This window comes from Antedon bifida, chromosome 3 (assembly GCF_963402885.1).
Source record: "Antedon bifida chromosome 3, ecAntBifi1.1, whole genome shotgun sequence".
NCBI lineage: Eukaryota > Metazoa > Echinodermata > Crinoidea > Comatulida > Antedonidae > Antedon > Antedon bifida.
In genome coordinates, this window is record NC_136228.1 from 13,952,856 (window position 1) to 13,970,348 (window position 17,493).

The 17,493-nt window shown below is 33.5% G+C and overlaps 1 protein-coding gene across 2 annotated transcripts; it reads right to left on the minus strand.

The window, feature by feature from the left end:
• Positions 1–617: 617 nt before the first annotated feature.
• On the minus strand, positions 618–12,229 carry LOC144837621 (uncharacterized). 2 transcript variants are annotated; one of them, XM_078692813.1, is made up of 18 exons: positions 12,154–12,229; positions 11,281–11,705; positions 10,886–10,940; positions 10,585–10,710; positions 10,404–10,462; positions 10,105–10,132; positions 9,370–9,495; positions 9,137–9,204; positions 8,663–8,984; positions 8,279–8,337; positions 7,833–8,183; positions 6,773–7,093; positions 5,533–5,673; positions 5,006–5,078; positions 4,260–4,403; positions 3,775–3,833; positions 2,935–3,312; positions 618–2,694 (listed from the first exon to the last, which is right to left on the minus strand). In XM_078692813.1, exons 1-18 carry the CDS (start codon positions 12,189–12,191, stop codon positions 2,360–2,362), a joined length of 3,108 nt encoding a protein of 1,035 aa, XP_078548939.1. In that variant the 5' UTR covers positions 12,192–12,229; the 3' UTR covers positions 618–2,359. The 2 variants fall into 2 exon arrangements, with proteins under 2 accessions (XP_078548939.1, XP_078548940.1); XM_078692814.1 differs by having other exon boundaries at positions 11,281–11,670; positions 12,148–12,197.
• Positions 12,230–17,493: the final 5,264 nt, after the last annotated feature.

Here is a 17,493-nt window from a genome sequence, read left to right on the forward strand (position 1 = left end):
GCTCAACAAATAAATGAGTCAACGCACGACCTTTTATCTCAGTTGATGACACAAATGTCATCACAATGTCACAACAATGAATATGATGACAGTAGCTCGGTGGTTAGCCTCACGAGTAACATTTACGATAGGCATCATCAGTACGAACGTGATGTGTCTGACCTGGAGGAGGGGGAAGTAACAGGTACACAACTATCCAAGAAGGATGAAAATCCTGAGCGGCCAGCCACTAATAGTAATAGTAAGGTCAAAGGCCCCCTTCCTCCGGGTTTTGCAGCAAGATTTGCTGTTTCTAACGAATTGGCACCAGCAGTCAGCCAAGAGTTGGCTGACACGCTAACATACTTATTGCACTCGCATTTTTCCACGACGAAGTTTTTGCAAGCGTTCATATATAGAGGGCGCTATCGTTAATTTATTTAATTAGATTAACATCTATGGTATAATATTTACCAGGTATGCCGTTTACAGACCTTAAAATATCAAAATTCCTTTTTTTGAAAATTTAAAATAACGTTTTTACTTCTAATTATGTCTATAACAGTTATAATTATATTTCGGATTGACACTATTTTATAGATCTACATTCTCTGCAAAATAACAAGTCTATACTAATATTGACAATGACTTTAATGTTTCTCTTTCATAAATAGAGACACAGTTCTTAAGAAAAGTCTAACAAATAAGATTCAGATTCAGAATCAGGAATTATCTAAATGACCGCAAACAATTTGTACAAATCAATAATTGTAAGTCATCTGCAAGTCAGGTTACATGTGGAGTGCCACTGTTTTGGGCCCCTTGTTATTTTTAATTTACGTAAATGACCTATCTCAAGTAACTGACAATTTACGTGTGATCTCATTTGCAGATGACACAACAGTTTTTTTCCAACATGATAATATAGATACCTTATTTAATGTATTTAATAATGAATTACAAAAAATTAGCACCTGGTTTATTGCAAACAAATTGCTGATTAACTTAACAAAAACAAATTGTATTGTCTTTCATTCTCATAAAAAAAGAATAAAATTCAATAACAATCATCATATTTTACTAAATGGTGTTAAAATCACTGGAAAAAGTGAAGTATTATTCCTGGGTGTTTTGATAAATGAACATCTAAACTGGACAGGTCATCAATATTATAGCAAATAAGATTTCCAAGAGTATTGGTGTAATAAATAAGCTCGTAAACATTTTTTCCCTTACAATATTTTAATACAACTTTATAACACACTTGTACTCCCCCATTTACAATACTGTAACCTTATTTGGGCAGCTGACTACCCATCTCATCTTGATAAACTATTAAAGTTGCAAAAACGTGTAATTAGAATTATGCATTTAGCTCCATTTGATTCTCATTCTGAACCATTGTTTAAGAAATCAAATATTCTTAAAATTACTGATATCCATAACATTCAAATCTCTATTTTTATGTTTAAATTCATAAAGGGCTCACTATCTAGACCTATTCTTGAATTGTTTTCTAAATCTACTGTTATAAACAAATATAATTTTAGAAATCCACGTAAGATACTTGTACCACTTGTTAGATTAACCAAATCTAAATATTGTATAACCTTCTCAGGACCAACTCTGTGGAATGATTTAGATGATAAATTTACTGACTGTAAAACTTTAATAATTTTAAAGAAATGTATAAAGTATTTTTATTTGTCTAATTACCATGAGTAAAAATATAACTGTCATTTACATATATTTATTATAAATAAGGCGTATACCTTTTTCCTTATTTAAACTATTTCTAATATTTGTTTTGTTAGGGGTCTGATTGAGACAAGTTTAATACTTCTAAATCAGATCCCAGCCAAAAAAAAATATTTAAAAAAATAAGTAGAAATGTTATCTTAAAATGTTTAATATTTATGTTGAATAATATGTTTTTTGGTTGAATAAATATTACGAAACAAAAAAAAAGAAACAATTTATTTTGCCAATTAAAATGGAAATAATATGAGTACATTTTCACAATGTTAAAATAATTAGAATCCTTTACATTAAGAATGTTTTAGTACAAATATATTTATAATTGAAATGAAATATGGTATATTTCAATTGTTAAAAATAATTGATTACAATTTGTTAAATGTTACTTGATTTTGATTTCTGTTAGGCGTATGGGTTAGATGTGGACGTTGGTTATAAATATTGTCACGTTGGCGCTAATTAAGTTTAGAAGGACATTTTTCCCATCACAAAATAGCTGCCCTTCATAGGCCTAGTAGGCCTCTAGGCCCGGACTTCTAAAGTTTAGTTACACTAATCACGATTACAATTACTGTACGTAACATTTTTATGAGCCGACGCCCGATGACCAAGGGTGCCTTGTTTAGCCCAAATAAACCGTGATGTAATAATAAGCACTTTGCATTCTACCAGAAATGATATTGTAAACGTCACAATAATAAGATCCTTCATCGCTATCATTGATATTCGTAATTTGCAACGTAAAATCATTGATTCCGTCTCCTATCATTTGTATACGGTTATCAACAATCTTAACTTGTTGCAGGTATCCGTTTGGCGTTCTCCACACACCATAGATGTTGTTGCCGTCGACTGTTTCTGTTGCACAAAGAAGCGTTACTGTCGTATCCATGTGGACGGATAGATACCGGTATGTGTCGTTTGCCGTTTTCAGTGAAACTTTGGTGGCCTCGTCATCTATAAAGGAATAATTTAAAAGTGATTATTTAGCACACATAATTATGAATTTCTGCTGAAGCACTCCTTTTCTACCTCGCCAAAAACTACCAAAGTTTATGCTAAAGGGTTCGTGAAACACGGCCAGTCACTATGCTCTTTTTGGTTGGGGGAGGTGGAAGCCAGTAGTGGGCTCCTAGGACTCTAGCAATGTGTTCACAAACGTAGTACAATTATACCGTAGGTCTATTTGATACTTACCTGGCATTAATTCTCCACAGTAATATTCTGTTTGATTGGTTCCAACAAGAGAACGTTCTTTCCTATTTCCATACACATCGACACACAAACAATTCCAAGGCGCCTCATCGCTACACATATTGTTTCCAAAAAAGCGTCCCGTTTGCTCGTTACACATCATGACGGGTAGAAGGTCTGCTGAAGTTTCATTTTTCATTACGTAGGTGGGTGCATCGAAGTCAAGATACGAATTATAGTATATCATGGTTTTCTCCCTCAAACTCGTCGATTTAGTTACATTCGCAATGATGTCACCAGTAACTGATTCGTTTTTGAGAAAGGCATTAAGATACGTCTCCATTCCGAGTATGTTGTCTTTGGAGCATTGACTCAATTCTCCTAAATTAATATAATAATGAGTAACATAATCATTTAATAACGTATGTTGACTTGAAATACAAACATATCATAGTTGAATTGTTGGAAACAATCGTACATTATTAATTGTAAAACAAAATTGGGCCTACTCCCATTTATTTATATTTTACATACGCATCAGCGAACTGTTTTATAATTTATCGTACTTATAAACTAAGTCTCATTTGAGGCTTATGAAGTGGAGTTGAGAGAGTCGTGAGTTATAACATGGCACTAGTCAGGATTGGACTTTGGATTGGAAGGCGAGCACGTTTACCTACAGCTCACTACTATTTGATGACAATTTGGTGAATTGTAATAACTGTTAAAAACATTTTTTTAAAGTGAAAACAAAGGCGCTGATTCTGCTTCCGAAACTTTGAACTGAAAAAAAAAGTTCCTAAACTTTATGAATTTAAATTTAACAAAATTTGAATTGCTTACTGCAGTCGGGTAGCGTTCTTCCGTTTGGTTGACCTGTCATGACGTCAACACAGGCTGGCCTGCGATTAAAAGTTATGAACATTTACATAATGTTTCCCTACTTATTTTCTACCTTAAACTATATCTTCTAAACTTCATGTTTTGCAGTTATTAAATTTAACAACAAAAACGACAGAATCTTAAGACTAAGCGAACAATATTTTTTCTAACTTAAAGAATGAAAATCACAGACTTCATCATCTCCTCTCTAAAGAAAAGTTCACAAACACAATTTAAGACGGCTAAGAAACCACGTACTACCTAAAGTTCGCACAGACAGATCTTTATTGTAATAATGTGTTTTTCTTTAACTTGCTCTTTTTCACCAAACTTTAATTTAAACTTGTTTTATATGAAGATAATTACAATGAAATTGTATCGTATCGTAAACTTTAATATTAATAATTTAAGTATCGTGTTGTTGTTTATGGAATGTACGTACTTACCCGGTTTCCACTATATGCTGTACTTTTGCAAAATTTCCGTTGAGGTCACACGAAGGAGGAATATAAAAATGCGTTAATCTTGTATATACTTCTAAGTTAGTTTCTTTTATATTTTTTATGATCCATTGTCGTTTTGCCTCACACCTACAACGAAGGTAATACATCAAATTGTCCAATAATTCAAAATGTAAGATGTTTTTACTATACTATGACGTAATGGTACGTTATGCTATGAATAGGCCTACTTGCGAAATGTACATACAGAGTAGGTCAAACATCTGGGCTATTAAATTCGTTCCCTGACGTTCGCTGTTTTGTTGCCTAATTTGAACAAGGTAAATCTAACAACTATTGTTAGATTCCTTACTTCAAAAGAGTTATTTTCAATATGATAATGGATTAAATTTTTAAAGGGACTTGTGAGGGTTTTACTTATAAAACCACCATGCAAAATGTATTAGTGTATGAACGATGATAATGTATTGGAAACTGATATTGGTATATTTCTTTCAAACGAGTAGTTGTGGCAACTCAGACTATAGATCCACCACTGAAATCTAAAGATCTGTCTACACTATCAAACTAGTTTGAAAAAAAACCAATGTAATGTGCCCAAATATGGTAGTGATATGACATCATGAGCACATCACATTTTGTTGTCACATAAATTTGATAGCGTAGACAGAGCTGAAGACTTAAAACAGAATAATATAGTAGTATAGATAGTAAGTTAGTAGAGCCTATACCTTCCGTCATTTGTTCCAAAAGAAGTAGCAATCGCAAATTTAATTTCATCCAAAATCTTGAAATGTATTATATCTATAAAAGATTTAAAAGAAATTACATTAATTTCTGCAAAAAGGCCTCAGTTTTCGGCGCGATTACTAATGTTTGTGTTTCGGAAGGGTCACTCGCTCCATGGTTCTGGTGGTAGAACGAGTCTTCCCGGATAATAATAAGATTTATACAGCGCACATATCCACTAAAGTGCAAGGCGCTTGTGAAAACCATAAGGATAAGGACTATAAACCGTAGTAGGTCCAGTGTACACATCTGGCTCATGTGCACCTTAAAGAACCTAGTACTTCGAAACGAGTTGGGGTTATCCCGGTGTAGCACAGTAGTCCACACACACACACAGCTACTGTCACACACATCCACTGTGCAATTGGGATTAGAACGTTTAGAAGTGTTTACCACCTGTTGGTCCCATCCTTTACTAATGTACATCTTCGTGAGAAGTTGAATAAATAAATAGAAATTCGTGTCGTACCTTTTCTCTCGTTGCATTTGCATAATGCACACGACCTTTTGTATGAATATCCAAATGCGCATACCTTGTTGCAAGCGTCCGGCGCATCACACTCGTCGCCGTAGTTATAGGAGTCGTAGTCGTATTTGTAGTCATCAAAAACTTTAAAACAGAAGATGTACCGTATTAAGTATTAAGTAAAGAAATAAGTAAATATGGTTTGTCTACATTGGATTTAAGCCTGGTATGCACCCTTTATATAATCTAATAAGGAAAATATGAAGCCTCGTTTGTACTTAATATGCGACGATGGTGTCGACATTAGAGTATAGGCTATACCAGGGAATAGTGAAATTTCACTTTATCCTGAGAGTTCGTTTAGATATATAATTAGGCCTACAGACTCGGTTGTTGTTGTTGATCTATATCATAAGGTTTAAATGACTCTGTAACCTGATACAGTACATGGTAACATGCCTGCATTTTTAAATATATAAATCTGGCGATGATGTACAAAAAAGTCTAAGTTTACTAGAAAAAATGTGAGTTATGTGATGTAACTGAGGATGAAAACCACATGTTTTTCAAATGTAAAAGCAATGTCTTATTATGGAAAAAAATCAATGAAATATTTAAAAAGTTAGATAATAGTAACTGTTCTTTTGAAGAACTAGTTTTTGGATCTGAATGCAACATAAAGAATAAGTTATACTCAATTGCTCTATATTCCATATATAAAATAAAAATATTGTTAGAATTAAATAGGTCAATCTGTAAAAGCTCATGGATCATGTTTAAAAATATACTTACACAAGAGCATTCCATGAATGTATTTTATTAATTTTTTTTTATTTTGAAGGTTACTGTAAATAAAGTAATTTGTACAAAAATGTAAATAGTATAAATAAAACAGAAAGAGAAAAAAAAAGGAAAAACACTAAAAAGGAGAGTAAACAAGAATCACGGAAAATGCTATACTATACAAGAAACTAGTAGCTTTTGATTCTATATATGTATTGATATTGTTTTCAGTTTATATGTAATGTAAATGTATAAATGATCTCTTACAGAGGTTTTTTTTAAGATGTAAGGGGAAACTTTATATTTATAAATGAAAATATTTATATATTTAAAAAGATAATACGCAAACATATAAAAAAAAATTGTTTATTTATCAAAATGATTATGTTTTGAAATGAAATAAAGGTGAGTGAACCTCACAAAAGAGAGAAAAAAAAAGTTTAATAGTAATGGCACTCACGTTCGGCGGTGGCTGAAGGTGATGAGTAAACGTAACCTATAGACAATTTTACTAGATGGCAAACGTAGGACCCAGCATCCATTTCGGTTGTATCGTAAACACTGAGACCACTTGTAAATTTCTGCTCATCATACCAAGTGTCAAGTGAGTATTTTCCCTCATTCATCAACGGTACAGGTACGCCATCTTTAGTCCAGAAGTTATAAAAGTCAAATTTGGATGATTCGTTAAAATTGTCGAATGTTGCGTAAACACCCCAACTACCATTCACTTGAAAAGTAAAATCATGCATGCGTTCTAGATAAAGCGGGACTGGGTTGGCTGTAAAACAAATTTAAAAGAATTTTAAAACGAGATGATTAAAATAAATAAATAGATGTAACGATACGATTTTTGAAACAGACCAAGACAATTGTGCCACTGCAAAAGTTAAACACAAATTAACAAAATATAGATAAACAAATCAATGTCTTTAATAATGTACGCAAACCTAAAACTTAATATATAAAAAGAAATATATGTATATCATATAATTCATTTAAGAACATCATCCGGGCGGTTCAGAATTAATTTTTGGCGCATGTAGCACTGTGCGCTACCATACCCATTTCAATTGCACTCGCGCACAGTGATAATAAATAGGATTCATTTTAGCACTGTGCGCTACTATACCCATTTTGGTTCCACTCGCGCACAGTGATAATAAATAGGATTTAGTTTAGCATTGTGCGCTACTATACCCATTTTGGTTGTACTTGAGCACTTTGATAATAAATAGGATTTAGTTTTGCAATGTACGCTACCAAACCCATTTTGATTGTACTTGAGCACTTTGATAATAAATAGGATTTAGTTTTGCACTGTGCGCTACCATACCCATTTTGGTTGTACTTGAGCACAGTGATAATAAATAGGTCATCATAATTATACTGTATATGCAAAAACAAAATAAGATAATTTGAAACTGATTGCAAAAAATGTATTTAGTCAAAATGAGTATAAAAATATGAAAAAATGTGAGTGAATTTCACAAAAGAGAAAAAATGTATGCAAGACTTACACCATCTGACAAATTTAGTACAATCGGGCATCTGCTGAGTAATCGATCGTCTGCTATCTTCGATCTGAGCGCCAAACACATCGACACACCAGCAATTTCCAGTAGCGTAATTACATTGTAACGGGTTGAAATCTCCATATGCGTTACAACTTGGGACAAAAATACTACTTTTGCTAAAAATGTTTTCTCGTTCTACATCACTCATCAAATTCCAAATATTCTGGAAACTATTTGCGTCGTTTGACTTAGACAGTAATCCTTTCATTTCTTTAGATGTTTGCTTGTAACCGGATTTTCGAAGCGCTTTTGAAAATCCCATAATTCTATTATTAACACAAGCTTTGTAGGTATCTGAAAACAAACAATGAACACGGAATAATGATAATAATGTTATAGTTTCCGCAAACAAACTTTTTTCAACGTTTATTTTTTTTTTACTAACTCACCGCATGTTGGAAAGTCTTTTCCGCTTGGTTTCCCAGTTTCTTGATCTGCACAGAAGTAACTGTAATAGAAAAGTATTACGATGCTTCCATCAGCTTAAAATGACCTTTTGATGTATCAGTAAATTGTTAACAGGCCTTCGTTTCGAATCATGAATCATTTTAAATAGTTATTTCACTGGTCACAAAGTCTTCTGGTAACAGCGTTTGAACGCGCGTAGGCCTAAATAACCTGTTATCATACCGGCGGACCATACTAGCCTATATCTTTAATGGTAACAGCGTTTGAACGTAAAAAAATATGTACAGTATCACTGGCCTATATCTTCAATGGTAACAGAGTTAAACCTACCGGTGCTCACTAGGCCTACTATTTTAATTTCTTACCCTGCCAAATGATTTCTCTGTCTTCGTTCATATAAATACAACTGACACTCTGGAATCCACGAATATGGCGGAGATGGGTCTTCTTGATAGAATTGATAAAGGTTTTCTTCGATAGAGCGGGTCCTTGCTTGCTGACATGTCTCAGCTGTTTGTTCAGTTATTGTCTGGTTACAAGCACACATCTGACAACCGTTATCATCAATGGCATACGAACCAGATTCACAAACCAAAGTACAGAAGAAAACGAAACATTCTGGTTCTGGTAAACTGACGGTCGTTTGAGAGTCGGTAGTTAACGGTCTTGGAGTGGTCAATGGAGATTCTGTTGGAAAAAAAAAATTTAGAACACATGCTAGAACATCCTCCTTCGGAACCCCAAAATGTGTCCCTCAATTGTTGTGTTAAATATAATTGAAAGTGCTGTCCCGTTAAAAGGAATGTATATGTATATTAAGTTATTACAAGTGTACTTACCACATGCAGGTGGAGCGAGATCGGTAACTTCACCAGTAATTTGGTCAACACATTTACAAATGTCTTCTCTGCAATGTTAAATTTGTTGAATTACATTTTTCTTTGGCCATTTTCATTTAGGCCAAATGGTATTTAGCATTGTCAGAATTATCAAAACAACACCGTACGGTAAAAATAATTATTCATTTTAAAAGGAATAATTTACGCAATAATTTACTAATATAATTACTTACTTATGAACGAATGTGCATTGTAACTTGTCGTAGTTACCAGAAGTGTCACAAGATGGCGGTAATAGAAAAGAAGCCTCGTTAATAAGAGTGACTGTATGGCGGAATTTTGCAAGCTTTTGTAAACACCTGAAAACAATTATGTATAATATTTCATGTTGTATTATATTGATCAATATTTTAAGTGTTCCTTTGTTGATTATTATTACATTTATAAATATGATGTATTTGAATGTTAATAAAGCTTGGCAATCTAACAACAGGACATCTCGTCTTGCCAAGATAGGAATATCGTAACAGTCCTTGTATCTTATGTCTGGCTGCGACAAATACCAACAGTATACGGTGTCTGTTAAGGCAGGGAAGAGTGTAATTTTGTAACTTTTATTTCACTCTTCCCTGGTTAAGGGGAGTGGAACTGATCGATCGAGCCACAGATAAAGCCTTGATATCCGGAGCTCACGATCATGTTATATTCCGGGAAATGTTAGCAATTTTTGACCAATCACGATGTGATGGATTATCCGAACTGTTGTTTGTGATTGGTCAACTCACTTGCGTAATGCCTACGTCGTTGCGTTGGTCCAATTGAAACCAAGCTTTATTTCTTGTGAATGATTACATTTATGATTGATTTAGAAGTTAGATGACGTTGATACAACACAGGAAGATCAAACAAGAACGTGCATTCTGGTTTTGTTATATTTCAATGGAATGGTAATCATTAAAAGAACTTACTTGGTTTCAAATTGTTCAGATGGAACCACTGTCAAAAATAAATAATATCCTAATTAGTTAAAATAAATATTGTCATAAACGTTTTAAAATGTGTAGAATCATTATAGAACATGTTAATTTGTAGAATTAATGTAGAATAGAACAATCATGCTGTAGTCCTAATAAGGAAAATATTTTTAATCCATTCTATTAGTTTCCCGCTGTCGAATGTGATTGAAAATAAATGCATAAATAATTATAATATAAAATACATGGTATACGTATTCGACACGTGCGTTGATCAAATACTGGTAACTTACAACAGTAAGGAGGTTTTAGACCGTTTACGTCGCCCGTGACCACATCAACACACATACACCTATATAGTAATACAAAATACAAGATAAATCAAAGTAGTAATGAGCAATAATACTAAGTTGTAAATTGGCTTTTACTCATTAATCTTCCCATTAGATTCAAGATTCAAGAAAGTTAATCTACCGAGAAAGGTTGATTTCTGAACCCCATTTCGAACACTGTAACGGTCTGAATGTATCACTCGCATCACATTGCACCTCGATCCCAACTTTTAAAAAGTCCATCTTGCGTCCAGAGCAACCGATTTCCCTAATATGGATAAACACAAAATAATATATATTGTGATGGGAGGTTTTTTAACGGTACAATTACACTGTATACTATTTAAATTATTGAAAAAAGGGTAAACTAATAAATTATCAGTCATAACATGGATACATTAGTTGACTTTCTCCATGGTGGTAATGAGCAAAAGGTTATTTACCCTTCCGATGTTGTCAAGATAGGCATTCCAATCACTGGAGATACTGTAGTGCTACCTATAAGATAACAAAATTAAAGTAAGCTTGTACCATTGGACGCAACATTAGACGTTTGCAATTTTGTACCAATCCCGATGTTATGGATCACACGAACTGTTGTTTGTGATTGGTCAACGCACTAATGCCTACATCGTTGCGTTGGTCCAATGGGAACCAAGCTTTATTGCATTTATGGTTTCTTGTGTATTATGATTTAGAATTTAAATGATATTGATGTATCTAATCTAAGTATGCCATTTTAGTTTCATTGTGTGTTCATGGCAATTTGTTTTAGGAAATTAGGAGATAGGCTTTAATAATTAACATTATAAAGAAGATTATTAAATGCATCTGTTACCTGTTAAAGTGTCATCGTCTTTAGAAATTAATGTAACGTCCCTTACAAACCAATACTGCAGAAGAAGTATCCCATTTACTGCAGATGGACCCCTAAAGTCAACTGTAGCCATGTTTGTTGAAGACACAAAGCCATTCTTGGCATCATGTTCATCGCATATCACCGTTGAAGTTGCCTTTTTACCATCCGGTAATACATCTGTTATTATCAATTCTGGTTTGCATTCATCGGATTTTGTTGGTAACAGGCCAATATGGCTGATAGCTAACATAACGCGATGTTCTTCTTGTCCGCGGAATTGGAATGAACAAGATACATTGTTGCCCGCTTGAAAATACTCGTAAACAACTCCAAACTCTCCGTTATTTACATCAAAACGCCTCTCACATCCTGATCCAACGATTGCATACACTATCTGTAAGCAACTACTGAAACAAATTGATAATTTAATATAACATTTACGTGTGTGTATTTAATGTCCTTCAGATTATCGTATACAATTTACCATCATGCATCCTCCTACTACTATTATTTGTAATACACCATGCAGGTACCAGATGTACGCTTTGTTTTGTTTGTTATGTTGGCAGCCTGGCTTAGGGCAGCTGGCTAAGTTAGAACAGGGAAGAGTGACATTCCACTCTTCCCTTGTTAGATACGTAGTTATTCTATAGCATAGTGCTATAGAATACAGCATTCGGATTTCCATTATTTTTTCCCGTTGCGTGGAACCAAACTAACACCCGCCTAAGTGAAACACGTAATAGAGGTAGGCTGGGCTACACTATGTAATAACTTATCGGATGAATATGAACATTATTACTCAACTGGTTAAATGACAATATACCGTACGTAGTAAAACTTTACACTTACCTAACAAATATCAGCAGAGTTAAGAAATTTGGAAACATTTTTATCAGATTGCAGAAACAACGTTTCTTCAATATGACTCGACCTTACTGTTATAAATATTAGACAGGAAGCAAAAATAACCAATCCCAAATTTTCTCTGGCATATTTTTCTAGTTGCCCCTGAATTTGCGACAGGATGTTATTTTAAATTTAAAATGTAATAAGCGTGCATAGTTCCGTATTGTTGCCTTAATACGAATAAATTGGAGAGATCACTAACGGAAAATCAAATTAGTGTAATTTCCGTCAGTACCTAGATCCTGACGATTGTTTTTGTATACAACAGAAGGTCATTCCAAGTGACGGTGTAAAGAGTGAAATACATATAGCAGTTTATTTAGTTTTCCTTACAAGTAAACCAAATAAACTATTGGAAACTATAAACATCGTTCCTTCTATATCATGTATGGCGTGCTATCTCTGTCATAATTGTGACGATCTTATTTTAAACACAGGTACTAATTTTTCACAAACAAGTTGTAGTCAACACCAACATTTATTTACCGAAACAATGCAAGTTATAATACTAAATATGTTACAAGTCTATATTGTCTTAAATATGTGAACAATGTTGAATCTCGGACTCTCTAGTAGATATTGTGGCACACGAACCACTTGACTTGATTGAATTTCCCGCGTTATTGTTTTTATTCGTTGCTAGAATGTAACATTTCGGTACAAAAAGCATGATCAGAATGAGCGTGTAAAGAATTAAGACGAACATGACAGCAATTATAGACTGTAGTTCGCCAACAGTGAACAAGTGAGTAGTGATCGATAACAAGAAGATTATTATCCAAAACGTCATTACGACGGATATAAAGCGTGCTTCGTGGTAATTATGCGGCATTTTACGCGCGCGAAATGCGAACACAAAGCAGACGATAATCAACATTAAGTTGAATAGTTCGTTTGATATGTAGGCTTCAATCGTCACATTGCATTCAACTATTGTTTCTTTTGTAGATGATTTAATGTCCTCTACTTTCTTAACAGAAAATGTAAAATACGATACAATTACTATGCAAATTTGAAAACCGGTAATTAACAAAACAAATAACAAACGGAATTTGATAAACCGAATTTTTACATTTATCATTGACTTCCCCTTTTTCCCGCGGTTAAATATTTTGATAACCATATATATCTTGATTAGAAATACCGCCAACAACAGACAAGCTATAATACTAGGAACCGCAATGCGCAGTTGACATATGAAGTTAGTAGGAGGAATTAAGAACAATATTGAAGATAGATAACCGGCAATGATTCCGATTTGTAATATTATACTCAGATCACGCGACGAAGATTTTACTACTTCCGATTCTCGTTTTACGAAAAATATAGAGACAGTGATGAAAGTGAAAATACAGCCAACACCGGACCAGATTAGGAAACCAATTACAACTGGATCTCTCCATTCCACTACTGCTAGAGGTTTTAATAAACACTTGGTGTTTTCTTCATTTGAGAAGTAACCATCCTCGCAAGCTGTGCATTTGGTTTGGTCTACAAAAAGTTTTCAACAATAATTTTATTTAATTATCCAAATATTTTCCGACAAGCAAATTATACTTAAAGATGCTTTGTCTCCCCAAAAGACATGAAAATTGAAGATTAATGAATGAATCAGACTTTCAATAGGTTATTTTGTAGTTTTAATAGTTAGTTAATCACTTTCGCAGAAAAAACGGGGACAATACACTTTCACTTATAAAATGACCAAATAAATTTTGAAATTCAACCAAAAACCCATTGGATTGCAACAAATTTAACTATTTTTGCTTTAAAGTACAGTTTTTCAGGTAAATATGTTTTTTTTCAATCCAATAATCAAAGTGGATAACTGTTAAGTGACATTAAAATCACATATTCAACAACAACATTTTTCAGGGGTACAATACATCTTTAAGGAAGATTTAAAAATTAATGTTGACGTCACATAAATGGAAATAAGCACATTTTTGGAAAAGCGTGGTTCAATTTAAAAGTATAAATTACTTATTGGAAGTAAGCATACCGCCACCGTACCTTGAGTTGTCGAAATCGTACCATCGGAACATTGAACGCAATCAAAGCAGCAACTAGGCTTACTCGCATCAATCGCCTTTCTGGTACCTGGCTGACATGGAAAGCTACAAACCGACATTGGAATCTTTAAAATAAAATCTAAACATTAGTGCCTGATACATGAGAGAAAACTCTTTATTTAACATTTTTTACAAGGACAGTGGTATACCTTCGTCGAATTTCCTCCATTCCATAATATCGTTGACGTGTTCATTTCTAAGTGTGGATAACTTGACTGGTCATAACTTCCAATTACTTCAACTTTAACGGTATTTTCTGACGTACGTTTCCAGTAGTAAACAGTGTAGCGAGCTAAAACTTCATAATTGTCATCAAACATAAATTGACGATCTTTAATAATAGGATGAGTAAAGTTCACGTTTCTAAGATACTGCATTAGTGCCCACGGTTCAAGGTTGTTTATGTCAGGACAACGTCCATCCTGCAACAGTCCATTAGGAGGCCTGCATTCAATGATGTCATAAATGGCATAACCAATAGCATACACGGCATTATACGTTGTAAAATCAATGAATGTTCTGAATTCATCAGATTTTTCTTCTAATGAATGCGACCAACACTCTTGATTCACCTCCGTTTCGTTGTTCTCTTTATAGTTAAACAACTGGCAAGAAAATATTTTCTCCCAATATTCAATAAACCAAGAATTCAGATTAGTGTTGTTGGGTTTACGTGATAAGAAATAGTTCCAGAAATCTTCATTACGAACTTCTTCAATAGAGGTACCAATCACTGCATCAATGACATTGTAAAATACATTTGAAGCAAATCTTCGTGAAATTATCCAAGCATCTGTTCCTATCCAAACCTTTTCTAATAGAAACAAAAGACATTGGATTGATTTTATATAGATCACAATGAACACCGCCTCCCATGATTCACAAACTGGACAGAGAGACGATTCTTTCTTTTGGAATTGTGTCTATTCATGAAATATTTTTCTCCATCGTGATTTTAATGCTTTTGTTGAATGCCATTTTAATGTCAAAAAATGATTTTACTTATATAAAGACCAAACAAACGGTTTCATTGAACCAACACCTGACAGATAATTTCAGTTTTTTATGTAAATATTTTTCTTTTCAATCCAATTTTTGGTAGAAGTGAACAACTATTATTTAACATTAAAATGGCATAGGCCTAATAAACAAAAACAATTTCAGAGGGACAATATTTAAGTTATCGACAAATGGAAAGAAACCCATCAAATCAGTATTTTGGTCTTTTCTCAAGGAAATAATAATGAATTAGGATTACATCATTCAATACAATGTACTTTTAAGGTCAGTAACGATGTTGTAAATCAATCTACCTTATAGTTTTTCGCAAATCATAGAAATCTTTTAATCATAGATATTGTGAAAGCTCAAAACCCAAGGTTATTATAAATGTCAAAATGCATCAATCGAAATTAAAAACATCTTTACAAAATTAAAATAACGATTTATATAAAATGATGCATTTTAATTTTAATAATGTACCGGTGACGTGACTGTATATGATAATTCATATACATTATTCTTATCTTTTTTTTTTAAGGAAGAATTTTCGCCTCGCTTCGGTGCATATTTTCTCTATTTTTTATTCTGTAAATAATTACTTTATTTATGGTATTTATCTATATATAAATTTAGGTAAGGGCAAAATTCGGTCAATCGCGCGTTACTTCTAGAATGTTTACTCGATGGTATATATAGTTGGTTCGTACTTTCGGTACTGATTTTAACCACCTGATGTAACCCTGTTTACTAATTAAATTGAGTTAGAATGAGTTATTGACAATTAAAACGAATTTAGGTTCAACGATTTTCCCCAAATAGGGGTGTTTTCCGATCGTGGTATACGCGGTCTAATGGATGTCCATCTGTGTTCATTTTTACCATTTCCAGTTATTAACGCTGTATTCGAGAGCCATCTGGGCAATTAAAAGAGCGTATGTATTCTTTTACGTAAGGACGTAGTTTTTTATAGGACTATTTAGAGTTTTATTCGTATTCGTATTAGGACATTATTTTCAGTAAATCGCGCGTAACCTTTTTAGTCGCGTGGACGCGACTCTATAGTTCACTATGTCGGTCGGTTGGTCGGTCTGTCTGTCTGTCTGTCGGTCCGGTATCACTATGCATTGTAGCACGCGACTTAATGGCTGTTGGCCTTGTTCTCAATGCTTTTACCAAAACCGCTGTATCACATAACTTTCTAAGGGCCCGTTTAGGCATTATAGTTATTTACCCGAGTTATTTGCTTTCTTTAGAACAGTTACCGCAACCTTTGGTGGATAGGAAACAACTTACCCGTGTAAATAACTAAGTACCGTATGAACTGGCTCTAATTAGGATAATAAACAAATTAGGATAGGCGTACAGTAGCCTACGAAGGATCACATGCCCTAACGTAGAACAACTTTGGTGGGTAAGAATCAGCTTAAGTATAAATTGGCTTTAAGAAACAATTGAAAACCATTAGGCCTACTAATTAAGTTAGATTTAGTTAGATAGTTATTATTGACGATTGAAGCGAATTTACGATTTGTCCTGAATAGAGGTGTTTTACACAAACTGTTTTACATTATATAAACACATACAAATAAATTATTACTGACAGTTGCTTCTTAACGTTTGTATTAATTAAAACTGAAATTACAAAAAATATAAACGTCGTAGTGGTATACGTTACTTGTACTATATCAATCGACTATTTGTGTAAATTTGACTCAAACATTTAGACTCATTTTGTGACACTGTGTTTAGTGGTATATTATTTGTAAAACATGAAAACAATTAATATTTCGTACTGAATGGATACAGAATATATTTAAATATTGTTCCTCTTGGCGCCCATCCTTTTCCCCATCCCTCAACCCTAATACATACATAAAAAACATAGATTTGTTTAAATTTGACTCATTTTGGGACTCTTTCTATTCGGAAGTAATTCCCAGGGTGCTAATTTCAGTTGACTACATAAATCACTGTGTCTATTTATTCGTTCGTTCATCCAAACGACATGTATTATTGTCCTGCGGTACGTACATTGGAAATCGGGAGAGGGCACGATCATCTAGTAAATATAAATACTTACTGCTAATGTTCTTTTTATCACATTCCTCCAGCACCTTTAACACTTCGTAACCGCTACTAATAAAAGTTATAATAACTTTAACCTTAGGATATTTCATTATTAAATCGACGACATCAGAAACGCTCTTCG

Excerpts from the sequence above, each read along its gene's own strand:
- LOC144837621 (XM_078692813.1), bottom strand. The coding sequence starts at position 12,191 with ATGTTTCCAAATTTCTTAACTCTGCTGATATTTGTTAG. Across the intron at positions 5,079-5,532 it reads CAAATGCAACGAGAGAAAAG|ATATAATACATTTCAAGATT; the intron begins GTACGACACGAA and ends AATCTTTTATAG. Across the intron at positions 4,404-5,005 it reads TTTGGAACAAATGACGGAAG|GTGTGAGGCAAAACGACAAT; the intron begins GTATAGGCTCTA and ends CCTTCGTTGTAG.